Source organism: Natrix helvetica (genome assembly GCF_964273705.1).
Source record: "Natrix helvetica genome assembly, chromosome: 1".
Lineage (NCBI taxonomy): Eukaryota > Metazoa > Chordata > Lepidosauria > Squamata > Natricidae > Natrix > Natrix helvetica.
The window spans coordinates 168,254,107-168,281,653 of NC_138548.1; the positions used below are offsets into that span (position 1 = coordinate 168,254,107).

Sequence of the window (27,547 nt, forward strand, 5' to 3'; positions counted from 1 at the left end):
ACATTCATTTTGAGAGACATGTAACCTGTATTGCAGTGCTGAATAAAGTCTAAACACCAAGTAGCCTTATGAGACTGAGAAAATAAATTCACTGGGACTATCTATTCCCTTTCTAAGAGTGCTTTGAAACATCCAACATTACCTCTATGTCCAGCTTTCTAAATTAAGCCTTCTTAATTGCATTCTTGGGATACTGATATGTGATGAAAGATGTTAATTGATTGCAAGAAATGCATTCTTATCTTAGGGTATTTAGCAAATTTTTAACAAAGCAGTGCTATGAGCAGTCCCTGCTTTGTTTGTTGCTACACACATGTACTCTCCTGCATCACTTTGGACTACATTTCTCATAACCAGACTGTGACAGACCTCTTGACTTTCTTCCATACAACATCTTTCTTCTATACAACATCTTTCATCACATATCAGTATCCCATTTCTGAACCAGCTGATAGCTGGTTTTGGGGAACCATCTACAATGCATTGGAAGCAGGCAGAAGTTCCAAGAAAAGAAAAACAGTCATAAATGTTTTTCATAAATTTGGGAGGTGCTTCTGTGACTTGAAACTCAAAGCTACAGCTGCCTGTGCTGTTTGCTTCAAATTTTATGTGTTCTTCTTTCGATGGCTCAGCAAACACATCAACATTAATGTTAACGCATGACTCTCCTTCCTCTTCTTGCTCCTGTTCTGTAACCGCAACTAGCCTAACAGATTTTTGGGAATCATCAGTGCTATGTTCAAACTCAAACTCCAGTTCTATTTCAGTTTGGTTGCCACTTGGGATAGTATTATCTACAAGCAAATCAATCTTTTGTGGTTGATCTTCTGGGACTTTCAACCCAACTTTTACTTCACCTTCATTACTTGCCACTGCAAAGGACTTCTGATTCTCAGTCACAGATAAGAAGCACTTACACATTGCTTCTCCAACGTTATTATGTGCTTTGCACAAATACATACCACAGTCAGAACGCACCACATTCTGAATTTTAAGACTGTGACTTCCATTCTCGCTAACAATAGCATACTTGCAAGCATCTGGAGCAAGGCACTTACTCTCCTTAAACCACTGCACTACTGGAGTAGGACAACCTGAGACTTTACAGTGAAACAATGCTGCTGATTTTTCTGAAACCTCTGTATCAACAACAGGAGTGATGAAGCGTGGAGGCATTTCAGTTACTTCAAAGTCAATTTGAACATCTTTGCTTTCTTTTCCAGACAAAGCCTGGGTGTTCGCCACCAAAGATAGCGGGAGAACATCAAGAGATACAATCTGATGTTCAGATTTGAGTTCAGGAACTGTGGCTATTTTTACTTGCTTTTCACATTCTTTGATGTCAGCTTCATCCAGTTCTACCTCCAGAAGTATTTCCTGTGGGGAAGGCGTTCGTGATGTTGACCCTTTTTCTATATCAAATTCTATAACATGTTGATGAGTTACAGGAGGAGGAAGAGCTAAAGCTCGTCCATCATGAGGCAACACTTCTATCTGTGTAATACTTTTAGCTTCCCCTATAATATTTACTGCATGGCACATATATTCTCCTCCATCTGTTTGCTTACTGTTATGTATTTCTAAGATACATATATTGCCTTCTTTTCGTATTTTGACATTTTGATTTTGTTCAAGAAGAGACTTATTTTTATACCATTTCACATCAGGCATTGGAAAACCTATGACTTCTGCAATCAAACACAATGTGGTGTTCTCATAGATTTTTCTTTTGGTCAGAGGTTTAATAAATGCAGGAGGCATTTCATTCCCCTTTGGCTCTAAGGCTTCACAAGGTGTAACAAACATTTCAGACTGTAGTTCCTCAAAGGAACAGCTCCTTTGTTGCAAAAGAGATGCAGTTGCTGTTTGATAATACTCTGGTGATGTATTTTTTCTTACCATCTTTGCAGGAGAAATTGCTGAATTTAGATTTGACTCCTCAGAAGGGGTAGAATATCGTTCTTCTGAAGGTGTAGAATATCTTTCCTCAGAAGGGGTAGAATATCGTTCTTCTGAAGGTGTAGAATATCTTTCCTCTGAAGGGGTAGAGTATCTCTCCTCTGAAGGGGTAGAATATCTCTCCTTTGAAGGAGTAGAATATCGTTCAGGGGTACCAACTGGTGTATGATAAGAAGGAGAAGACGAGAGTGATTCAAACATCTCCACTGATGAAGGTGGTGTGTAGAATCTCTCACACTCTGCTACTTCATCTCCGTTCATGCTTTCAATATCAATAGACATTTCTGATTCAGGAGACAAAGGGCGTGTTAATTCTCGTTGTTGTTTATAATAATCATAAACGGTACTAAATGTGACCTCTTCAACCTCCAAAGAGGTGATAGATCCCTCTCTGGTTAAAATCTTTGATGAGCTTTCTTTCTCATCTGGAATCTTCTTTTCACCAGCAGCAAGCAAATATTTTGTAAAACAAACATCTGTCCCATCAGGAGAACTGTACATCTCTTGAGATGGGAGAACAGCTTCTTCATTTAGTTTTCTGAGGGAAGGACTGATAATTTCAGCACTGCATTGTCTTTCACTTGGGGTTTTTGAACTTTGCTCTTGTTCTTCAAGATTATGTATGGGTTTGGTCTCTTCATGTTGACTTATAACTGACTCATTTTTTAATAAAACGAGGAACTGTGATAACGAAAGTTCCTTGGTTGAAGTATCAAGTGGTTCTTGAAAGACAGAATGTTCTTCTGTTATTATTTGGGTATCCATAAGTTTATGCTTATTGCTTTTTTCTAAAGAAATGTCTGTAGTCTCTTCAATAAAGGAATGTTCAGTGAACAATGTTTTTTCTTCTTGAGTTTTATGAACAATTTGAGATCCTTTTTCAAATGCAGCTTTTTTCATATCAGATATAAAACTATCTGTTTCTGCAACTGTCAATCCTGAAGTATCAACGTGTTCAGGGATACTGGTTTCTCTTACTATGATTTGAGGATATTTATTATGTGGGGTGGGTTCTGAAGACTCCCTCATAAAGGCTTCACTTGACATGCTAAGTGGTACTCCCTCAGAAATATTTCTTTTGTGTTCACTATGCTCAACAGAGATGTCAGTATTTTCTAAGGCGTTCTTCAGTATCTGACTTATAGATAGTTCTGCTTCTCTTGCCAACTCATGTTCTGTGATATTATCTTCTTTCGACTCTCCTTTATTATTCTGACAAAGTTCTTGAGGTAAAAAAATGGTTTTTCCTGACACATTTTTGTCTTCCATCTGTTTTATGAAACTCTCTGTTTCCATCTCCACCTTCTCAAAAGCAGACTTCCGACTAAAAGGGCATGTTTCTACCTTGTGTAATGTTTCAGTCTCTTTCAACAAACATTCTGGGAAGAAAATAGCTGCATGTGCTTTTAGATCAAAAATTGGCTCTTGGGTTTGCAATTCTTTTTCTTGGGACCAGGGGTCTTTTTGCTGGCAACTGCTTTTAAGCAGGAATTGGCTGTCATCAGAAACCTCTTGAGTGAAAACCAAGTCATGCCCTTGAAGCGCTTCTATTTCCTCAGAAGCAGAAGATGGAAATTTAAGAGGTCTTTCCTCCTGTGACAGCTTCTCTTCCTGCTGCTGGTCAGCACCTTCTGTGTTCCAAAAAGCTAATTTTAGATAAAGAGCTTCTGGGAGAGCACATTCTTGAATATCCTCTTTTTCCACGTTGGCTTCCACAGAGAATGAATCTTTCTGAGTTGGATGCATTATCTGATGTTTATTGTCTGTGATATCTTGTTCATCAATTATCATTCCTTCAGAGGCAAAATAAAGTTTTCTAAAGCATACATCTTCTGGCTGCGTTGCCTCATTTAGCTTATTATTGTTCTCTTCATCAGGGTGCACTTGTTCTAATATCTTATTTGTGGATGGCACTGAATGTTGATGTTCATTAAACTCTTGCTTTACAAGTTCAATTACTTTGGAAAATCCTTGATCAGAAGGTGTGATTTCTTCTAAAGCTAGCATCCTCTGAGCATTATCCATAACCTCAGCTTCTGTGCTTTCAAGATGTCTTTCATCAGTTTCTATCTCTGAGTAAACAGAGACAGAACATTTTCCTTTTGCATGTATTGCTTCCTGCCGAAGATCTCTTTGGTCTTGAATAACACCTGTATTCATTTCTATTTGCTGAATGGATTGATTGAAAACTGTTTCTCTCTCCAGAAATGATTTATGTTTTAATTCGTTTATTGCATTTTCTCTTGGTTGGCTTTCTTTGCGAAATTCTTCAAATGAATTTTTCTCAACATTTTTTATTATTTTGTCCTTATTGGAAACAATTGCTACTTCAAATTCTGAAATGCCTTTGACAATATTTTCCTTCTGCTTATGAAGAACAGCTTCGGTATCATAGGAAGCTGAGTATGATTCTAATTTGTCTATAGATCCTGTCTCATTAGCAATATCTTTCTTAGGATATACATCTTGCTTTATAGCTTGTATGGCTATTTTCTGTTTGTTTCTATCAGTTTCTTTTATTTTAGAAACAAAATATTCATCGTGGGCATGGGCATCCTCTGACTTAAGTCTGATTTGTTTGTTATCCATGTTTTCTTCATTCTGTATTTCATCAAAGGAGAGATCCAATTTATCAGAAGTTGCACATAGTTGGATAGGCTCCCGAGATTCAATTTGTTCTTGAATATTTTCTCTAATAGGAAGAATTTCTTTTAATTCAAATACAACTTTGTGTGTGGGCATTTTCCCCATTCGTTCTTTATTTTGATCTATTTTTCTTGCTGCTTCAGCAGAGCTAAAGTGGGGCAAAACAGTTTTGCCAATAATGGGGCTTCTAGATGTTCTTCCTTTTCTTCCTTTGAGCATTTCTTGATGATCGGTAGAAATCTTCTGCGCCTGCATCTTCTCCACCGTACTAATACTCTGGAACTCTTGGCTTACACGGTGTTGTTTATTATAAAAATTGCTCTTCATTAATCCCACCGAGGACTCAAAATAATACTCCTGTTCTTTTGTAACCTGTTCTTGGATGTCTTTGGCTTGGCTTGGCGAAGTTTTAAGGTCAGTTTGATCTACGATACTGGAAAATACTTCTTGAGAGGGTTCTACTAAAAGATTGCAAGCAGTTTCCACTAAACCTGCATTGTTTTCAGCAATGCATTTGTAAATGCCAGCATCTGCTAAAGAAACTTTACAAATGTGTAACCTATAAATGCCATTTCCTTCTTCAAACCAAAAATTGCCATTGGATATCAAAGCCTGGTTATTTTGAAGCCATGTTATCACTACTTGAGATTCTGTGGATATTAGACATTCAAGTACAACCGACTGTCCTTCTCTACATCTAATATTTGGTTGAATTTCTTTTAAGATTTTGGGGGGTTCATGAACTCCATCAAATGAAAACTTAAATTTATGTCTTAATGCTTTGGAGACTTGTTCTTCAGGAAGTTCTTCTGAGATAAATTCAGTCTGAATTATTTCTTTAAATTCTCCTTGTTCTGGAGTTGGGGTTGGGGCAGTTACTTTGATCTCCAATGGAAGAGAAAGTTGATCTGTTTTGGAAATGCGAGTGGCTTTGCCAGGAGCACTTAAAACTGATTCATATTTTTTCCTACTGTCAAATGCCAAACTAAGTTCTTCTTCCTCTTCTATATAATCTGGCAATAGTTTAACTTTGCATATACCAAATTGTTCCAATTCAGGTATCTCTTTTACTTTCACTTTTAGCATGCCTGAAGTTGTTGCAGTTCCATATTGGTTAAATATCACACAAGTGATAGAACCTTCCTGCTTGTGGGTAGCAGCTGAGAATGTCAATGCAGAATGATTTTTTGTGGTGTTAATGCTGCAATCTTGGCTTAGTGATAACGGTTTGTCATTGTTATACCAAGTGACTGTGATGTACGGATAGGCTTGGTAAGCACAGTTGAAAGTACAACTCTCTCCTTCACGTACTTCCTGAGATTTAATTTCCTGGATAAAAAAAGGAGGGCACGGCTCCACATTTTGCACCGGAGGAGTCTCTACTTGGGCATAACATTCCTTAATTTCAGTTAGTCCTTCCGATATATTTTCTTTGCTTTCAAAAGAACGTTCACTTACTGACTTCTCCACTTCAACACTTTTGCTCTTGCAAAGTGCTGTAGGTTCATTGATGCTAAATGTAATTGTATCAGACATCACCACTTCTGTTTTTTGTGTCTCACTGACATTATCTGTCATTAGTACATAAACCAGAGGGGAGGGGGTTTTCTTAGCAGATGTTATAGGTGTGAATTTTTTTGCACGTTCCTCTAATTGGGTATCCATTTTTGTTTCTAATGACTTCGCTTGGATGTCAGTATAACCCATCCATCCAGTTTCTGTCAGTGAAACTGGTTTTAGATCTTCTTGTTTTATTGCTCCACTAGAGATCTTTTGTTTTTGGAAGATTTTTTCTGTATTGCTTCTTTCATCTGACTCTGGGGGAGCCTGGAAAGATGTAGAAAGGCCAAGAATTTGTTCCATTCTAACATGAAACTTTTCCTCAAGCTTTCTATTGGAATGTCCTATGATCAGATCTTCTGGGCATGGCGTGTTCTTTTCATTGATTTGCTCAATTGTCTGAAAAACAGCCCTCTTTGTTCCTACTTGACCTACCAGGCAGACTGGAGGAGTTGATGGCTTTCTCTTATTCCTAAAGCCAGTATTGTTCACATGTTGTGCTTCAATTGATGCCTTTTTCTTTTCTAATATAACTTTCTTTGCCTCACGAAGACGCTGTAGCTTCAGCCTGATTTCATTATCAAGCAAATAATCTTTGTCACCTCCTACCCTATCCAAATGCTTTTTTCCTATCCAATCATTGTCATACGTAAGCTCCTGTCTTAAAGACGGTGTATTTTCAAAACTAATTGTCCTTACCTTTCCTTTGGTAGGAGACAAATTGGTTAAAGCTTTCTCGGTCTCCTGTTTCTTATCAAATGGAGAACCAATGCATCTCAGGTCAACCTTAACCCTATCATCTCTCTTTTTCTGCATCATATGTTCTACATGTTCACGGGTACATTTTGACTTTCTTAGAAACTCTACATATTTGACATTTTGTTCATTTCCTTGAATTACTAACAAAGAGGCTATGGACTCAGCAGAACCCTCACTATTAATAGCAAAAATCTTGTAGCTCCCTGAATCCTCTTCCAAAACATCCTTAACCTCTAGACTGGAATCATGCATATCCATATAGTTCTCATTTTTTATTATTTTTCGTAGGCTTTGGGGGATTTGTTTGTTATTATGAAACCAAGTCACTTTGGGTGATGGATAAGCACTTAGTTTGCACTGAAAAACAACTGGTTCTCCAACCAAAACTGACTGATATTTTAACTTTTGTAGGAAAGAAGGTTTCAGTTTCTCAGGACAAGAGGCCATAGCTTTGATTCTACTTGCACACTTCTGGTCAGAAAAAGATCCCAGAAGATCTTCTGAATCAGCAAAGGTTTCTTCTTCATCAACTGACTTTTCTGCTGTATATTCTGGCTCTTCACCAAAGAACAATTCTGCAAGAGAATAACATTATATTGCAGCACACTTTGCTCTTCCATCAAATAGATAGAGAAAAAAATGAATAATGAGCATGCTACAAATTCATCCCAAATACATAAAAAAATTCACTCACCATATTTGTTCGAATAAACGCAACACTTGCTCTGTTTTAATGATTCTGACTCGAAAATCGTTCATTGGTCGGTTCTTTCTTCCAACTGTGGAAAATTTCTTCAGCAACAAGTAAAAATGAATCCCAAAAGGACATATTCTTGTGAGTGCATGTTTTACCGCCCCAAAAGCTTTTTTATTTAATGTATATGTTTTGTTCTCAAAAGGGGGAAAGATTCTTACCTGACTTGCAGACAATAGAATAAACGCCCTTTCTGAGCTCTTTGTGAGTTACAATGGCCAAACAACTTAAAAAAGATTATTTTCAAAACTATTCAAAATTAAGTATAAGTAATTTGCTAAAATGAGAAGGCGTTTATTCGAACTAATACAGCTGCTAACCTCACAATGTAATGCAAAAGAAGAAAAGAAAGAAAAAAGGAGCAAGCAACAATAACCAACTATTCTATCTGCAAGCCAAGGTAAGAAATCTACCGTGGAGAATTAAATGCATACGACAGGAGAGCACAATGAAAACCGGTCACTTCATTTTCTTGCATAAAACCACTTCATAAACAAATGCCACCCCAATTTTACTGACAAATTAATTTAATGTTTTAAATAATGATTAGAAATTCAGTGGAATTGTAAGGGTCCTCATGCATTAGAAGGAGATACAGTATGTAAAAGGAAAGCTTTTGCAACCAGCTGCACAGCATGTACTGAAAATAAAAATGGCAGGTCTATAAAATGAAAGCTTTCAATCTACTTTAAAACTCATACTTCTCCCTAGTGCAAAATGTCGAGAGCATATTTAGACACAGAAAACCCAAAACATGCAGCATATTTGAACGTCTCAGAATATTATTTTTTTTGCTCTTATAGGCTTTTTAAAGTGGTCACTGAACCTTTACGCTAAATGTAGTATAACACATTCTTTTGACATTGTACCTTTAACTTCCATTTCAATCTGCTGCTCTATCTTCTCCTGGATAACTTTTTCCAGATCTGTAATAAGGAAAGAAAGAAACACTTGGATACTATGACGGAAGAACACTTCATGATGCATTGCTATAAGAAAAAGAAATCACACAAACATACAGACGTGTGCATGCCAGGAGATGCCCAGTTAAGTCTATAAAAAGTGAAACTAAAGAGTGTTCTATTCATCCACAACCCTTATAAAAGGGTTTCTTCTTCTTTTGGGGGAAGGTGGGGTAATTCAACATGCCTTAAACATGCCTTTAATATAACGTGATGAAAATATTCATGGATCCGTAGTTGTTTTACAGTACATATCATGTATTGAGAAGCAAGCAAGTTTCAGTGCAGGAGGAGATTGTATATGGAAGGAACATGCAGTTGCCAACCTGTCACTCTCAGATGTGTGCTGCACTCGGCTTGTCCTGCAGAATTAACTATTCTGCACTTGTATATCCCTCTCTGATTCTCATTAACTTTCAGTAATTTTAAACTGCATAGGGGACCATCATGTCTTAAAGAGCATAAGGCAGACTCCTCAACTATCAACTGATTATACAGCCAGATGACACAAGGCGTGGGAACACCTTTGATTACACAGAAAAGTGAGACATCATTTCCTTCTTTGACCAAGGTTTCTGGGGGCAGAGATTGAAGGAAGGCTGGTATGGTGGTGTTAGGTTCTGCAATGTCTTCTTCGCAGGGCAGTATGTCAGGATAATAATCTTGGATCCTTTGTTTGATTGTTTGAGCTGAAGATACTGTCACACTTGAAGTTTCTGTGGAGGATTCTTCCTTGTATTCATAGGCTGCTTTAAACTGAGACTCTTTGACTGATTTTATACTTTTAGTATCTGATTCAAGGGTAATTTTTGTTACTTTCCTGGCTTGCGCTTCTTTGGCTAGGTAAGAATAAAGTTAGGATAAGATTAGAGGTTTTGTAGCACTCAAAATCTCAATGTAGAAAGATACACACGGTCGTATAAAGTTATTACTATGGTGTGAAATGTTCAGCATGTTAGTGCAAAAGCAATAAGATCTTTTTCCATTTACTATTCTGTTCCACAGTTAAGGGTTCTATTCATTTTAGGAAAAATATATGTCATTGTCCTTTGATTTAGTATCAGTGATATCAGAGGAACTAAAACAGATCCATATATTCAGAAATATATCTTTGTCTATTTCCTTGTTGCCATTCTTTGGAATTTTTTATTATAGATACGAGAGGGCCAGAAATAGACTCATATTAAATTTACAAATGTTATCAAAGCTTCTTTCTCAGGGTCTGGAATGCAGCTACCAAAATGCGGAAAAATCAGTTGGAAGGAGCTAACTGAATGGATTAAAAATACAAGTTTTCTATTTTGTTTTCAGGATGGTATTCCTGTTCTTTTGAATGTACTTCCAGGTCATTTGACACCAAAAGAGGGAAAAGGAATGCTCAGCCATTAGAAGAATACAAATTATTATTATTCAGATATAATCTATCAGGAGTGGAAAATTTTCGATTGCATTATGATACTAACGCTACTGAAAAAGAAATAGGGATTTAACCAGAAAAGAAGACTTAATAGCATAATCATCTAATGTGGAACAGAAAAGGAAAGGAAAGTAATTGGCATTTGTTTTGATTATGTTTCTGAGATTCTGATTTTGAAAGAAAATCTGTATAGATATTAACAGAAAAAGTGTCCATTAAAATAAAAACTAGTTATATAAATTAAACATGCTTCAGAGTATGATTACACCTGCTTAAAGACAGTATCTGCCAAAGCGAGAACAGCTAAATTAAAGGTGAATTTTCTGATAAATATTAATTTTAAAAACCTAACCCTTTTGCTTTACTTTCTACAGAACACATTTCAATTTCCTGGAACAGATTAGATCTTTTTGGAAAATAATATAATAGCGTTGAAACTTGCTGCAAAGAGGCATGAAAGCAAGTTATGCAGATTAAATAAGCATGCACATAGTTTAGGAACCAAGGCCTAAAGATAGAGGCTAGGGGGAAAGTGGGATTGAAAATTAAGACTAAATCAGATGCTAGCGCTGAAGCCATAGGTGCTGAGGTGATGAGCCGTAATGAGGTTAAGTAACACAAGGTTAAAAATCAGAATAACCACCTTCTACAGTTAGTATAGCAGTTGTCGTTACTTCTCCATAGTCGTTGCGAACAGTACAGCTATATAATCCTTGGTCTAGAAGTTGGACGTTAAGAATGGTGAGAAACAGAACAGTTCCATTTTGTGACACTCTTATTCTTTTGGACTCTTGAAGCATTTCTCCATTGCAGGTCCATAAAATTACATTGAAATTCTCACTTTCAAAAGCACACATAAACTGAGCAGTGTCACCACATCTCACAATGAGATCATGAAGCTTCAGAAGAATCTTTGGAGCAGTCTCTCTTTCTACTTGACTTGAGGTTGTAGCTATTTGGGCACTTTCCAATTTCTGAGTTATGATTGTAGACTGGAGCATCCCTGCTTCTTTCTCAGCTGCAGCTTTCCAAGTTGAAGTTCCACCAAATGCCTGCGCAAGCGTTTCTTTTGAAGGCTCTTGCTCTTGCATTGACTGAATTTCCTTTACATAAACTTGGCTTTCCTTCTTTGCAAAAGGGAAAGCAATGTAAAGTTCTGATTTGTCCTGGACAGATTTTCTTACATCTTTCCCAGAACTTTGCCTATCTAGGGCTTGCACTGTGTAATCAAGTAACAAAACATACGATTAATACTGAATTCCCTTTAAAATGCCCAATTTAAAAACAAAATGACATATCACAGATGATGAGAACAAAACATGTCATCTTCTTTTGGTACGGCTGGCATGCCAGGTGCATTCATTAGGGCACTTTGGGTAGGAAGCATAATACATATGAAACTCCAGCCACAAATGAATGATGAATGAAAAATGAAGGGTGTTCATGCTGATAGGCTGAGCATTTGTTTCTTCTTTTCATTGCAATATTGTCCATGGCAATTTGAAGGTGGTTACGATCCCCAAGAGAACAACTGTCATCTCTCATTTGGTCCCCAGGTTTTCATTTTTAAAACCGAGTAAAGCAAACCTCAGAGAATTTGACCAACTTCCAACACCTCCCTATCTTGAAGTGTGCATCTATTTCGTTTTATAAATCAGGAGTTGACTCTGAAATATAGAGCTAGGAAGGCAAATGCTAAACAATCGGACACTTGAAAGAAGAGGAGAGAAGAGTGCTTTATTTGGTTACTGCTAGAATTCTACCCACATTAGTGACAGTACATCTAAAGAAGTGTGAAATAAGAAAGGAGGGGTGTCATTAGTCACAATCTGGAATGTGTGATTTATGCAACAAACTGAATCCCTAGGAAGAAAAATGGGGCTTTACCTTCGGTGGTCACTGTAAGTGTAGCTGTACAAGTTGCATCTCCAGCACTATTTCTGGCTTGGCAAGAATACTGCCCAGCATGTTCTGAGAAAGCATCTACTATTATCAATGTGGCTGTGCCAGTCGACTCATCAAAATGGAAAACTACATCTTTGGATGGCAACATTAGCTGCTGGTTATGAAACCAGAGGATCTCTGGGCTTGGCCGGGCAGAAACCCTGGCTTGGAATCTGACTGTTGCCCCGCTGCATACGCTACAGCTTGAAATGGGCTGGATAAAGGCGGGCCTTTGGCCAATGGATTCCTTCTTAATGGAAACAGATGAAGAAACATGCCTTTGGGAATAGGAGGTACCTTCTTCAACCTTAAACCCTGAAAAGAAGCATGTCATCTTTTAATGGCTTACACCTACTCAGCATTCTCTTGTTCTCCTACCAGTCTTCCATTAGACTCTTCCTTTCCCTGCTGACAACATTTATCATTGAAACTCCAAAGAAAAAATGGGATTCAGTATGGGATCAAAGGTCTCCAGTTTCCAACCCCTAAATTCCTGTTAAAGATGTGGTAGAAACTTAGGTACATTACCCATAGAATTCCTATTTCATTTAAAAAAAACACTGGAATGCTAACTATTTGTGCTCAAGTGGGCATTCCTTGTCCTATTTGTCTTGCATAAATTGAATGTCATTTATATTAATAATGTCTAACTAGTCAAGGCGGCCATCAACTCAAACTCAACATTGACTATATACACATACATGACAGCAGGTCAGCATTGACCATGTGATGTATATATAATCAACACTGACCATATATAAGCACACATCACAGCAGTCCGATATTGACCATGATGTATATATAGTCAACATTGTCTATACGCACACATACATCATGGCAGGTCAACATCGACCATGTTGTATATAGTCAAAATTGATCTCATACACACACACATATCATCACATTGTTCAACATTGACTATGATGTATATATAGTCACATTGATTATATATACCTACATACATCATGGCAGATCAACATTGACCAAGATGTCTATGTAATCAACATTGATTATACACACACACACACACACACACACACACACACACACGCGCGCGCACATAGGATATAGGATATCTCCAAAGATATAGGATATAGGATATCTCCTCATATAGGATATAGGATATCTCCAAAGATATAGGATATATCCAAAGATAGCCAAAGAGGCTTGGACATGCTTTGTGGGATATATGGACCAAATTCTTTGAACAGCTCCCATGCTCTATTTGGGAAGCCTGGGTAATGATGTTTTGAGAATGATTATATAATATTATTGCATTCACATTTCCTGAAATAAATTGAGGATCCAATCTATCCACTATATTCCATTTTTCTCTATATATTGCACTGCAGTTCTTGTCAGTTTACATGGGTCAAAATACATATTTTTACTTATATGCCGATTTTGAGAGGAAATACATATTGAAATACATATTATGTGCTATGTTTGGACCAGATTTTTTTAAAGTGCAGATTAATATGGAAATGTAACAAAATTACAGATGTAAACATGCAGACCAAAAAGACACAATTTCCTCATCCTCAGAAATTCCTTTTAAAACTCAACTTAGATCAGCTTTTGCACACTTGAGATGGCAAAGAAGGAAAATAATCCTGTCTTCCCTTTTCTTGTATTTACAATAGTGCACAATTCTTGGTGTGATCATTTTGTACCCAGAGAAAGCATCTTTGGGCTGTTGTTTTTGAACAATGAAGTCACATCATTAAAGGTGGTCTAGTATAAGGGATGGGGAAAAATGGAATACAAAAATGAAATAAATGAAATGAAAATAGGAAGTCAGCAGTCTTGCTTGCTTGCTTGCTTTCAGTTATGGAGATGGGGGTAAAATCTTCTCATAATAAAGAGGATTTTTTTTAAATGCTCTTTTTGGTCCAGGCTAAATGCTAATTGGAAACAGAATGGAAGAGTGAAATGAATGGAACACTGAAACAATGTGAAGTGGGCAAAGCTTATACCTGGGAGAGAACACAGATACTGTGGACATCAGACAATGGGGATGGTTATTTGAATTAGAAGACGTGAAGATGAAAGACAATTACATGTAGGTTTATGGATGGGTATTAATCTTTAAACACATGCAAATTAATGGAGGGCAGGTTCTGTTGTAGAAAGCGCATTGTACCTTCCAGCCTGAGAGTAGCTGTGCTTGACACCTGGCCAATAGGATTGCTGGCAACAAAGGTGTAAATCCCTTCATCCTCTGGGTAAGCTTCTGCAATCTCCAGTTGGTAAGTGTCTTCGAACTGAGTCATCCTAAAGAAGCGGGATGGCTTGATTTCTTTGTCTTTGCTATACCAAGCTATTTTGAGGTCTGTTCCGGTGCAAATAAAATGTGACAGAAAAGAAAACATCTTTTGAGTTTTTTTTTTTTCATTCTTAATGAGGAAACTAATGAAAACACTGGGATCTTGTTACATTATCCTGGTCAGAATTTAAATGGATATTGGATATGATAACCCTATACTGAGATCTCCCCACTCTCTTATTGCCTTTGCATTGTTTTCTTACATGTCCTTTTTCCTGTCAGTAGCTACCATTATAGGGCCCAGATACATGGAAGCATTATTTGCAAATCTTGTTAAAATTTTACAGCAGACACAAGGCAATTTTAGTAGTAACTATAGTCAGAACATTGTGTGCTATTCCATTTCTACAACTCTCCACATATACCAGGACAGCAACTCACACAATTGCCAGCTTATATATTTATGGAAGATTGGTGCAGGCTAATTAATCAAAGATGCAATTATCCTCATTCTCCATTACAACTCACATTTCAGTAAGCAGGATAAATGATCAAATGAACAACTATAGGATTTATTCCCCTATTCCTCTTCCCAAAGTAATTCCTCACTTCTCTCACTTTTATGATAAGAGGCACACAACATTAATATCTCCTTTTTAAAAACTGTTAATTTTTAGGATGCAGGATTAGTTCTTTCCTTGATAATTACTTTTGAACTTAAAAGGATTTGCTCCTGTTCTGACATGTGACCAACTTTTGTAACTAAGAAGGCACTGTAAGCAATCAGAGAGATTGGCTTGAGGGAAATAGGCACGACCTATTAATATAAGTAAAGAGGGGCAAAAATTCCTTATGTTCTGGGAGACAATATAATGTTTGAAAGAGACTCGGGCTGGCTTCATCATTCTCCACACACACACATATAATTTGTACATGAGGACATATACCCAAATGCATACAGGTGCACAGCAGTGACGTGCGGTGAGGTTTATGGCTGGTGAGGCTGGTGACATCATCAGCGTGAGCCGCGGTCCCCTTCATGTTGACTCAGGAAGGAGGGGAATGGGACCCCTCCTTCCTGACTCCTGAGTCAACATGAAGGGGACCGTGGAGAGTGCTCCGCGGGACTGCGGCTCACGCTCCGCGATCCCCTTCATGTTGACTTAGGAAGGCGGGGAATGGGACGTGCGCAGGGGGGAGGCTGAGGCTAGAGGAGCCTCCTGCACACGTGGTCCCAGTCCCCTCCTTCCTGACTCCTGAGTCAACATGAAGGGGACCACGGAGCGCTCCCATTCCCGACCACGTGTGCAGAAGGCTCCTTAGCGCCGTTTCCCTTTCCCCCTTTTTTTTTATTTTCATGATAAGAGCGGTGAGGCTCTGCCTCCCCTGCCTCCCCTGACCGCACGTCCCTGGTACACAGTGAATGTGTGTGTGTGAGAGAAAGAGAGAGATAGAGAGGGAGAGAATTAGCATCCAAATGTATGAAAAAATTTGATCTTTTAAAACAATCCTACCAGTAGTCATCCTTCAGGCTCACAATACCATTTAACACTCTTAGTTGTCAATGCACCAGTATTTTGAAGTTTGAAGCCAAGAAAACATGGTAAAATTGTGCATTGTACTTAAAAGGGCAAAATGTTTGAGTTTTTCACTGATTTTATAATGTTTCACATTGCAGAAAATTTTTTAGTTAGCTGATTAAGTACACACAGACAGAGAGAGTTATATCTCTGTCATTTAGAAAAGCTTGATTTCAACTGAGTATTTGTCTTCAGATCAAAGAGAATATATCTGCTGAACAAAACTCTATGTTGGTGACAGGAAGGACATCCAGCCATTAAAACACTCTGCTAGCTCCATTCAGTTGCTCAGACAGCACCCTGCAAGGGATTATCGTTAAAAGACAATGATAATGATCAAAGAGTACAACTAACCTGTCCCAGTAACTCTGCACTGAAAGAAAGTGGACTGGCCCTCAGATGTAATAGCATCACGGAGCGGTGTAATAATGATAGGTGGGTAAATTGGTACTTCTATGTCGGGAGAAACAACTTCTGGAACTAAAGAAAAAAAAATTAAAAGCGATTATTAGCTTTCCATGGAAAAGCACACATAATACAATATGGGCATTGCATTTCAGAAAGCCTTGAGACAGAGAACTTCAAGAACTTGCCTTCCACTGAGAGAGAAGCTGAAGAGGTGGCAATGCCATAGTCATTCTTTGCTTCAATTTTGTAAATGGCAGCATCTTCAGGGAAAGTCTCAATCAGCAACAAGGTGTACTCTTGGGCATCGTGAAGGAACTTCACTTTAAAGCCTGGAGAAAGAGGCTGCTCATCTTTGTACCAGAAGATCTTGGGCTGAGGTCTGCCTGATACAATAGCACAGAATCGGGCTGGTTTCCCAGACTCCACAGTGGCTGGTTGAAGCTCCTTTACAATCTTAGGTGGCTCAGGGGCTGAAAATCAAACAAGGAATCATCATCAGCTGAATTTTTCTCTATTTCACTCTATTTTGATATTAATCTGAATGAATCTCAATGCATCTGAGTTCAGCCACAAAGCTTTTCAGGCGGTCTTCGGTAATATATGAACATAATAAAAAGGTGAATTGCACATCCACGGATTACTTGAGTTATCTGTTCTTGGCAATATACAAATCTCTTACGTACATCAGGAGAAAGACAATTCCACTGACGTGAAGATTTTCAGCAGGCAGGCGGATTAAAATGTGACGTGGACACTAATAATATGATAATTTTTTCTGCTCATGTACATTTGAAATAAAAGTTTTAAAAAAGTAGCATAGAAAGAGAGCTAGAGTATGTAACTTATTTACCTGGAGTACAGAGGTTAAAACAAAATATTTATATCAAAATAAACCTGCATCTTACCATTTACATAAAGAGTGATGGAACTCCTATTTTTTCCAGCTAGAAGGGTATATTCTCCAGCATCTGTATATCTAGTTTCTGTGATGACCATCTTATGGACACGTCTTTCCACCACATAATGGTATCTTTCCTCAATCTGGAAGTTGATCTCAATTCCATCCTTGTACCAGTGAGCATCAATGTCATCTTCATTGACTTCAAACTCGACTACAGCTCGCTGCCTCTCAAGAACCTGTTAGTTAAACAGAAAGATAATAGTTTTCTGAATAGAAACCCCATAACTAGTATTTTTAGTTCTCAAATGGAAATGAAACTGATTTGCCCTTGGCATGACATAAGCTAGATTTATTACTTTTGGAGCTATGCAATCAGACAAAACAAGCACCGAATTTATTTTTCGGACTATAAGACACACCGGTGTATAAGATGCACCAAGTTTTCGAAGAGGTAAGTAAGACAAAAAAGTTTTTGCCTTCCCTCAGCCCACAGCAGCACTCTGCAGGCTTCAGCAGGGCTGGGACAAGGCAAAAACTGTGGCATTTTTGCATTGCCCCAGCCCTGCTGAAGTCTGCAGAGTGCTGCTGGAGGCTGAAGGAAGGTAACCCCCCCTCTGTTTTTGCGAAACAGCCAGTTTTCGCAAAAATGTGATGCGGGGGCAGGGCTTCGTGAAGCCAAAAATGGCTGCATTCGGTGTATAAGATGCACCAACAATTCCATGCTCTTTTAGGTGAGAAAAAGGTGCATCTTATACTCTGAAAAATACGGTATATATTTCAATATTATATATTTCATTTACATTTTCCAAATTCTTTTTATAAATGGAGCTTTCATCATACTATTTTATGTAGTATGTTGTGCACATGTAAAAAAAACCAGATAAACTTTAGTACAAAACTAGAATTCTAAAAATAAATTTCCTGGGAAAAGGCAGTTGATAGATGAAAAGGTGACTTTGATTGAGTTGTGCTGTGTGAAGAATCTTATCTTATTCAATTTTAGTTCCAAAGAAATGTAAAAATGTTCTTTCCAACAAAGAAAATATTACTAGCCTAAATTAAATCTGTGTTCCTCTATACTTAAATGTGGCAAGCAAAATTCAGAGACAGAAGGTGGATCAGTCTTAACAATTCTCCCAAGTGATATGCAATGGAATATGATAATCCTTTATTGAAACAATTATGTAAAATTGTATACATGTGTATAGGAATCCTACATCTATCATTTTGCTGTTCTATTGCTTTATTTATTCTTTTACTATATTTTCCTCTTTACGCTGTATTATTAACTAACAGCAATTTAAAAAAATAAAAAATACTTATACTGGCCATGTGCTAATCCAGTCAAGAGTGTGGCATCTAATTAATTTATTAATCAAGCTTAGGACTTGCATTTTTTAAAATTTATTTTGGTTTTGAAACTGAATTTATAATTTCTCCCAGCCAAAACAATTAGAATATATTGTATTTTTATTATTTTCAAAATCATTTGCTCAAATACTTTCTAGTGGGTCAACAAAAAGACTCAAATGGAAGAACTTGTGGCATATGGGTTGATAGGTTCAGTTCAGCAAAATGTCCATTGTTTCAATATCCTGACATAGTTTGAACTATCTTCCTGATAATATGTGGCAATCTACCTTTTCAGGATTCTGACTAATCTGGAGAAAAGATATTTGTAAGATGATTTAGAGTTGATATATGGAATGCAAGATTTTCCAGCCTTGTTTGTGCCTTCTCCTTTATGGGAGTACAATAACCATGAACTCAAGACAATAGCACAAAACTAGTTGATCATGGTCCCCTTTCTGCAACCTTGCATCTTGCCCTTGGTTCAAAATTGTATGAAAAACCAATAACTGAAGAAGGTCTTTCTCCTTCAGACCTTCCTTTACAAATGAAATATAATCAAGACAAGTGACAGAGATGCTACAATGGTTCTACTCTCTCATTCTCTGAATGTAATAGTCATAGGACTTTAGTTAAAGACCCTAAAGTCCTAATACAACCTCAAAGAGTTGTATTATAACAATGAGAAAAACAATAAAATGCTCATCTCCAGGGTTGCTTCTGGCTTGAAACAAAGGCTTTCATTAATGTTTAGGATATACATGGAATATTGTTTGAAGACTACAGAAGAGAAACAGGCACCTTTACGGGAAGGGGTGTGTGGTTTACATTCCACCTGGTATAATCTCATCATTTGATGAAAGTAAGTTTTCTATTTATGATGTATTCTAATCCTACCAAAGTCTACCATATCTGTAACTACAGAATCCTAGAAGCTGTAAGGTTCAAGTTAGCCAATTCTACTTCCCAAGCCCCCACTTTTTTCCTTCTGTCTATTTCAGCATTCCAGAATCCTTGAAAGTCACTCTTCATATGTTCTTATTGGACTACTTGTGAAGACTCCTTTCCTCCCTTTTACAATACTGTTTAAATACTGGTGGGTTATCCGATATAGTTATCTTTACATATCTGTGTTCCTTTTCCAACACTTGTATGTAACATTGACACAATATCTGAAAACTAAAAGGATGTTCAAAATATACATCACCGTTCTTTAAAGATACTATAAAATAAAATATTTCCTCATTTGTTTTACTTCCTTTGTGAATGACAGCAACTCTTATTGCTGAAGAAACAAGACATTGTTTCATTTAAAAGGCATCATGTTCAATATATGTTAGCAGTGCTTTCTCCTCTGGTTCTGCCAGTCCTTTGGCATGCATTTTCAAAATAATAAAATATGAGATTTGGGAATGAGGCTCGGGCTAAATGTTCAGCTCTGAGCATCATCTCTTGTTACACTGCAGAAACTGAACATTCTCCACAATAGCTTGAATGCAGTTTTAAATTATATGGGTATATTATTGTTGTTGGTAATCTGACTTTTATATTGCATTGTCACCTATTGTATTGTGTATTATTGCATGGTATCAATAATTTCTCTTATCAGACTTGAAATACCATACCTGAACGCTTTTCTGGAGGCTTCTGATGCGAACATCACGCCCTTCCACTGTCAAATTAGCATTGGACATATTTCCTCCAGCCACTACTGTGTACTTCCCTGAATCAGACATCTTTGTAGATGTAATCAAAAGGCGATGAACAAACCTTTCCCGCTGAACTTTTACTCTAAAGGCAAATTCAGAAAAAGGAAAAAGAACTTTTAGAAAGTTGTTCCTAAAATGTTTTAGAAAAGTTACTATGGTTTTATAAACTTCTTAAATTCATAGTCAAAAAGAGCCAAGAAATGGCAGACAATTGTTAGAGCTCTAGTTTACAGGATTATGCATATATCTAATTCGTTAAACATTGATTTTACCTCCTCCATGCCACACCTGTTTATTTGATTTGATTGTACGTCGCCCCGAGTCCCTTTGCAGAGAGGGGGCGACTGATAAATCGAATAAATAAAATAAATAAATAAACAAATAAATAATCCTAAACAGAGACCACAAATTACAGATTGTCTATTTATTTATTTATACAATTTATATGGCCTCCCACATCACAGAAGGTGACTCTTTAATCCTTAAATTATCTGGAGCAAGTAAATATATCAGCATTTCAATTTCTTAATGCAGGGGTTTACAACTTTCACAAGAGACAGCTCTTGAATGCCATTCTCCCCCACCCCCTAGACACTCTCACTTCAGAACTTCCAAGTTAAAATCACTGGAAATTCCGCAGGAATAGAAGCAAAAAGTAATGGAAAACCAATTTGTAGGACTCAAGTAGGTTTAACACAAGGTCTTTTTAAAGACCTGTAAGCAGAAAAAAAAGATTCCTAAAATTTTTGCTTCAATCCTCTCTATTGATATCAGATATTTCCACCCTGCTCACTATGGACTTCAGTTGCCCCCTCCCACAAATTGTTTAAAAAAATCCCAATCTATTGAAGGACAATGGATAAGATCAATTGGCTCATGGAAACTCTTTTTGTCTTTCTTACCCTATGACAACTTGCTGCTTACAGCAAGGAATAATCTCAATATTCCCTACCCAAAAGATTGCAATACATCTGCTTAAGTAATAGATAATATGGCTAGATTAAGTTAGGCAAGCAAAAGGTAGCATATTTTGCGCTAACTGAAATATTTTGGATCTGCTAATGATTATTTGCATTTGGTGATACCCATAATCAGCTGACTCAAACAGCTGGCTTACTTTTCTTAAATGCTAAAATTAGCTTGTACAGGAGATGAAGACAAAGCTGCCCTGACTTGGAGGAGAACATTAATAACCAAAAACCAGGGGCATTTCTGCATTGATCCTAAAGTTCGTGAAAGAAGAATCAGATACAGTAATCATATGACTATTTTTTCCCCCCTGAGAGCTGACATGTTACAAACTTGAAAATTAGCTGAAGAGTTAGGCAGACTGGCCAAAAAAAGATATAAAATCTGTATTCATTATCTAGGCCGCTTCTGCATAGTTTTCATCAGTAATTCACAAGTTGCGTACCCACGTAATAAAGTAGATGCAACTCTAAAGAAATTACCGTACCTATCTCCAAGCTGAAGCTCCTGTCCATCTTTCATCCACTGAACAGAAATGTCAGGTTCTGAGATTTCACATTCAAAAACAGCTCTTTTCTTCTCCACCACTTTAATATCTTTGATGTGTTTTCTAAATTCAATATGGCGGGCTAGAAAAGTCAATACAGGCTGTTATTAATGGCTAATATGAGTCAAAAAGATTAACAATTATAAATTATGTATTGCCATATGAATCTTGCTTCTTTCCCTCCCCTTCAGTGGCCCATATGACTCAGCCATCTGTTCTGGAAAGTATATAATGCTCTAGATTCTAAAACAAACAGGGTGACACCTAGAAGTTGCAGGGAGAAGTGAATCTGTTGTATTGGTAGATGGAGGCACCTTAAATATCACCTTATTTATGAGGTTACTACAATTTCTTTTTGTTCTGCACTGGAATCTTGCCCTATTTATTTTACTTCTTCCTTGTTTTTCTGCATTATTAACCATAGCAATTTATCATAATTCCCCGGCAGGGGGAGTGAACAACTCTTAATATTATGTACAATTTTAAAAGCAGATAAGAATAATTTCAATTAATTATATACATACAGAAATTTCTAGTATCTGACTTCCAGTACAGGAAACACCCTGTAATTGGGCATATTATCTGCATTTGACATTCATATCTTAGCTTAATTAGCCAAGAGATGAACAAGCCTTTTTGCCTCTACCAAAGCAATGTTGAACAAATCAAAATGTCTCATTAACCATTGTTTCAGCTTTTGATGATTGGATGATGGAACACAGGACACCCCCCCCCCCCTCTATTATATTCCATAAGGAGGACAAAATTGAAGAGAGAGGAATTTGGAAGAGGGTGAATGGATACATTTTGGGGAGATTCAGAGACAAAGTTTAGGAAAACTTTCAGCAGAGATACAAGAATATATTTGGTACTACATAATTCAAGATACAGATTACAGACATGTTGCAGTATTAAATTAACCTGTATACAACCTATTTTAAGTGATGTAAAAAAAGTTATTTTTTTTAGCATTAAATATTAATAAAGTGACCCAGAGTCCTATATTTCAGCCATATCTGACGTAGTCATATTATTTCAATGACATTAAAAAAGAGGAAAAATAGATTATATCAAGATTTAGTGAAGGTAGGAAGACTGATAAATCCTTGGCGATTTCCCACAGTTAATTTTGAAGAACAAAAACATAAGAAAAGACCAACCATAACTGAAGCAAAAAATATGGTTTCCCAGCTCTGGAATAAGACAGAATATTCTAGAAGGGGTTGGATCTCAAAGTGATGATTTTGTGGTTTGTGAAAACTATGGTGAATTTGATGCTGCCTGGTTTAGTTACAATTGCCTATGTTGGAAACAAGTTTCAATCATAGATTATCAATTGAATATATGATCATATATATAGAGAGATCATTGTTGACTAATGTTAGACCAGCTATTGAGACAAATCCAATATTATAGTTTCTGAAAGCTAATCTATGCTGAATCAATGTGTTAGTTGAGGATCTTGTGTAGGCCTGCCTTGATATGAATAAATGAAGCTTGAGTTTTGACTGGGTTGCTTCCTCCCTGAACAATATATGTAAACAATACACATGTATGAAAACAATCCCTATGTAAACAAGCCAAAAAATTATAAAGTGCATAAAAAGAGGGAATACCTTCCACATATAAAGTTGCTGCTGATGCTGCTTTGCCAGCAACAAATGCGTATTCAGCAGCGTCTCCAAAATGGACATTCCTTATTGAGAGTGAATGCGTAAGTTTCTTTGTTCGGACTTGGCATCGGTCAGTGGACTTTATTTCCACCCCATTCTTCAACCATTTATATGTGATGCCTTCATAATTGACCGTGACTTCAAAAGTGATTGTATCTTTCTCTTCTGCATTGATGTCTTTCAGCATAGATGTAATTAGGACAGCTGTGGAAAAGAAATAATCAGTGAAAGACTGATTCAGTGTTGTTGTCCTAGATAACTGATTAGGATTAATGGCTAATAATAATAGATATTTAGGATCACAGCAATGTATAACTGGAGGGTTAAAAACCAATTGTTCTAATCCTTCCCCCAAGGAAGTTTAATTATTTATTTGCTGCATTTCATTCTTCAACTCCAACAAGATTGGAATGGCCACCAAGAAATGTAAGGACTCCCTACAGTTCCACTAAGCATGGTCAACCCTCAGACCAAAGGAAAGCAGCCCATTTCTGCTCTAGATGTCCATTTTTTGCTTGCTCTAGCTTTTGTTCAAGACAAAAGCCAGCCTGATCATCTTTGCTTCTATAAAATATCATTTCTTCTTTCCAGTTTCAAACTTACGTTTGACCGTTAAAGTTGCGCTGACTTTATCGTTCCCACAGATGAAGGTATATTCTGCAGAATCTTCACTGCTGGTATTTATGATATTTAGTTGGTGGAGCTTCCCTTGAACAACTATTTTAAACTTCTCACTCATTTCAATTTCTACTCCGTTTTTCAGCCACACAGAAGGTACATTGAAATGAGACACCTCACACTCAAAAGAGGCAGTTTTAGTCTCTGGAACCTCAATATTTTTCATGGTCTTTGTAATGTGCACCGCTGTGGAAGGTAATATTAAAAAGTAAAGTGAGACAAATGTCCTCCGGTGTGAAATTTGTTAATGACACTTAAAATCGATTTTAGGCAGAAGCCTTTTTTAAAAATAACTTACTTTCCACAAAAAGCTTAGCTTTGCACTCCAGTTGTCCCACAATCGCTGTGTATTCTCCAGCATCAGCATGAGATATATTCTGCAGGGTCAGTTTATGAACTTTCCTTTGAGAACTCATTCTGCATTTGTCGCTTGGCTTGAGCTCGATGTTTTTGTGGAACCATTTCACAGGCACAGCGTCGTGAGATACACTCACTTCAAAGGAAACAACAGCATTCTCCAGAGCAGTCACATCCTTTGGCTTTTTAATGATTTTAACAGCTAAAGGAAGAAATTAGCAAACATTTAGTCATGATACTTGACTTTAATTCCCAACTAGGATATTGGCCTCAGAAAAGGGACAAGTAATAGTGGCTTTTCAGAGTTTAAAATGGAGGCGGTTGAAAGATGGACCACTGGCTGTAATAGGCACGCACTGTTACAATTATTTCTTTTTCTGAGACTCCCCAGGATACAGTAAGAGAGTGTGGATGAATATACTTATTGAGAGCAATTGTGCTTCTTGTCCTTTGACTATTAATGCCATCAAATTTACCTCAGTCTACTTGGTTGACTTACTTTCAACATGGAGTCTTGCATTTGCTCCTATTCTTCCCAGTTTAAAACCATAAACGGATTCATCAACTACTGTACAGTTCTTCACTTTCAGTGTGTAAGTAGTTCCCTCCACGTTGATTTCATATTTGTCATTAGAATGTAGCTCGACACCATTTTTAATCCACTGGACACCTTTCACATTTGGGTGAGTAAGTTCTATTGAAAATACTGCATCTTGTGTTTCTGTCACAGTCAGATTCCTTAGTGTCTTTTTGATCTTGACAGCTATTTAAAAAGAAGAGACACAGAATTATAAAATGAATAGTTACATGTCTAATGCAAATCTATTATTGTACCCAGACTTTATAAAATAATATGAAAAATAAGTGAGGAGCTGGTGATTCTCAGGACAGAAATGTCAGTTGTACAAACAATCGTACAATAGCCTGAAGAACACAAAATGGATTGAGCTTTCTGTGGGCATAAGAAGGGAACTATATACTCCCACTGATAAAGGACAACCAGCTGCTTAATATATCTTCATTCTAATTTATAATAAAGATTTTTATCTAATCATGTTTTGCCAAGTGTCTGAAAGAATTCAGCCAAATTCAAGCCTAGCAGTCTAGTTAAACTATGCACAATTGGATGTACAATTAAAGCCTAGCCTGGGAGAGGCTATGAGGTAAAAAAGAAGCAACAGCTGTCTCCCACTTTCTTATAGAAACTGTTCTGCTCAGTTTTTGGTCTCCTTCCTTCTCATTCTTTCCACCACAAGCTATTTCATCTTCAGAAGAGAATTTGGGTGGTCCTTAGGGAGGTTGGAATAGGTCCGAGATGGTGAACCTATGGCACGTGTGCCACTGGTGGCACCCGGAACCATTTGTCAGGGCACGCAAGGCGTTGCCCTGTCAGCTGGCCAACGAGCATGCGTGCCCTGGCCAGCTGAGTTCAGCCTTTTTAAAAGGCATTTTTGCTCTCCCCAGGTTCCAGAGGCTTTATAGGAGCCTGGGGAGGGCAAAAAGAGCCTCCGGAGTGCAAAAAAATGGCCCTATGGGCAAACCAGAAGTTCGGAAACGGACGGTTTGCTCGTAGGGTCGGTTTAAGTCTTCTGGGGGCTTCAGGGACCCTCTGGAGGCTTCCCTGAAGCCTCTGGAAGGCTTAAACCGGCTCGTAGGGTGGTTTTTTGCCCTATGGAGGCTTCAGGGAAGCCTCCTGAAGGTCCCTGAAACCTCTGGAGAGCCTCCGGGGGGGGGGATGCTTTTTGCGCCCTCCCCAGGCTCCTATAAAGCCTCTGGAGCCTGGGGAGGCCGAAAAAAGCATGTACAAAAATGGAGGGGGGGGGGTTTCGCGCGTTGCATTATGGGTGCAGCATGCCCACCTATGCTTCCCCCCTTATGGCACGTGAGTCAAAAAAGGTTCGCCATAGCTCGAATAGGTGGTTATCTTTTACTACTCCCACCTCACCCCCACTCAACACTTGTTAAAAATCATTTTATATTATGCTCTTATTTTTCTTTCTATGTAGCGAGTGAAACTTGTATCTCATTCTTCTTTGTCTAATACTGCCTTTTATCTGTTTCACAATGAAACATTTGAAAAATCCCATTACACTTAAGGACTAAAGATGGAACTAACAATATTAGATTCTGACATTAAAAATACTGAATATGCCTATACATATGCACTCATAAATCCACCGTACTCAGACAGATATCTATTTAGAACCATAGTCTCAAATTCCAGGAAAAAAATCAAGAATCAAGTAAGATAACAAATACATGTTATCTGAGATGAGGTTTCCTCGATTACTTACTTTCAACCTTCAGCTTAGCTGATGTTTTTGAAGATGCCACTTGGAAGGTATATTCCCCAACATCATCCAGTTTGCTGATTGGGATAACAAGTCTCCGTTTCAACCCATCAGATTCACTTTTGCAGCGATCTGTCATTGTAAGCGGCTTTCCATCTTTCAGCCATTGACCTACAGATTCAGGATTGGCTACTTCACATTCAAAAATAGCTTTCTGGGATTCAGCTACTGTGAGATCAGTGAGGGGTTTTGAAATGGCACCACCTGTGAAAGAAAGAAAGAAAAGGAAAATGTTCATCCACAGTATAGGACTTCAGTTGGACTCCACTTTCATTTTATTTTTATTTATTTATTGAATTCCTATAGCTGCCCATCTCGACTAACGGCTCTGGGTGGCTCACAATTCAGAAACACATGCTACAATTAAAATCTTAAAAACATTTTAAAGCAATAAAACAAGTAAAAACCATTTCAACACAACAAACATTAAAACATCAAGTTTGAGTAATACCAGCAACATATCTGTCCTGTTAAAAATGTAACCAGGGAGTCCTTGGCATATGTAGTGCATTTAACTTGGGAGCATAGCAGTGGTGGGTTGCAGGCGGTACACCCCGGTACAGGCATACCAGAGCCTGCCTGGAGCACCGGGTACAGTTCCGGTACGGTGTTACGGAGGGCCCACCCGCCCACGCTCCTTACTTGTCTTTAAACCCTTTGGCGCTTCCACGCATGCTCATGGCACGTACAGTGCCTGCGCGATGCTCTGCTGAGCAGCTGGAGCGTTGTGGAAGCTTGGGGAGGCGTTGCTTACCAG

General features: G+C 37.7%; 1 protein-coding gene across 1 annotated transcript in view; it reads right to left on the reverse strand.

The window, feature by feature from the left end:
* TTN (titin) overlaps nt 1-27,547 on the reverse strand; it is a 311,080-nt gene that overhangs the window by 238,700 nt on the left and 44,833 nt on the right. The window contains exons 34-46 of the mRNA XM_081956298.1: nt 26,734-26,994; nt 24,939-25,202; nt 24,381-24,641; nt 24,008-24,268; nt 23,348-23,608; nt 21,672-21,813; nt 20,132-20,297; nt 17,161-17,392; nt 16,441-16,725; nt 16,202-16,327; nt 14,145-14,333; nt 8,548-8,604; nt 269-7,499 (exon numbers count right to left, since the gene is read on the reverse strand). Coding sequence (XP_081812424.1) covers nt 269-7,499; nt 8,548-8,604; nt 14,145-14,333; nt 16,202-16,327; nt 16,441-16,725; nt 17,161-17,392; nt 20,132-20,297; nt 21,672-21,813; nt 23,348-23,608; nt 24,008-24,268; nt 24,381-24,641; nt 24,939-25,202; nt 26,734-26,994 — 9,736 coding nt within the window. The remainder of the gene's footprint in view (nt 1-268; nt 7,500-8,547; nt 8,605-14,144; nt 14,334-16,201; nt 16,328-16,440; nt 16,726-17,160; nt 17,393-20,131; nt 20,298-21,671; nt 21,814-23,347; nt 23,609-24,007; nt 24,269-24,380; nt 24,642-24,938; nt 25,203-26,733; nt 26,995-27,547) is intronic.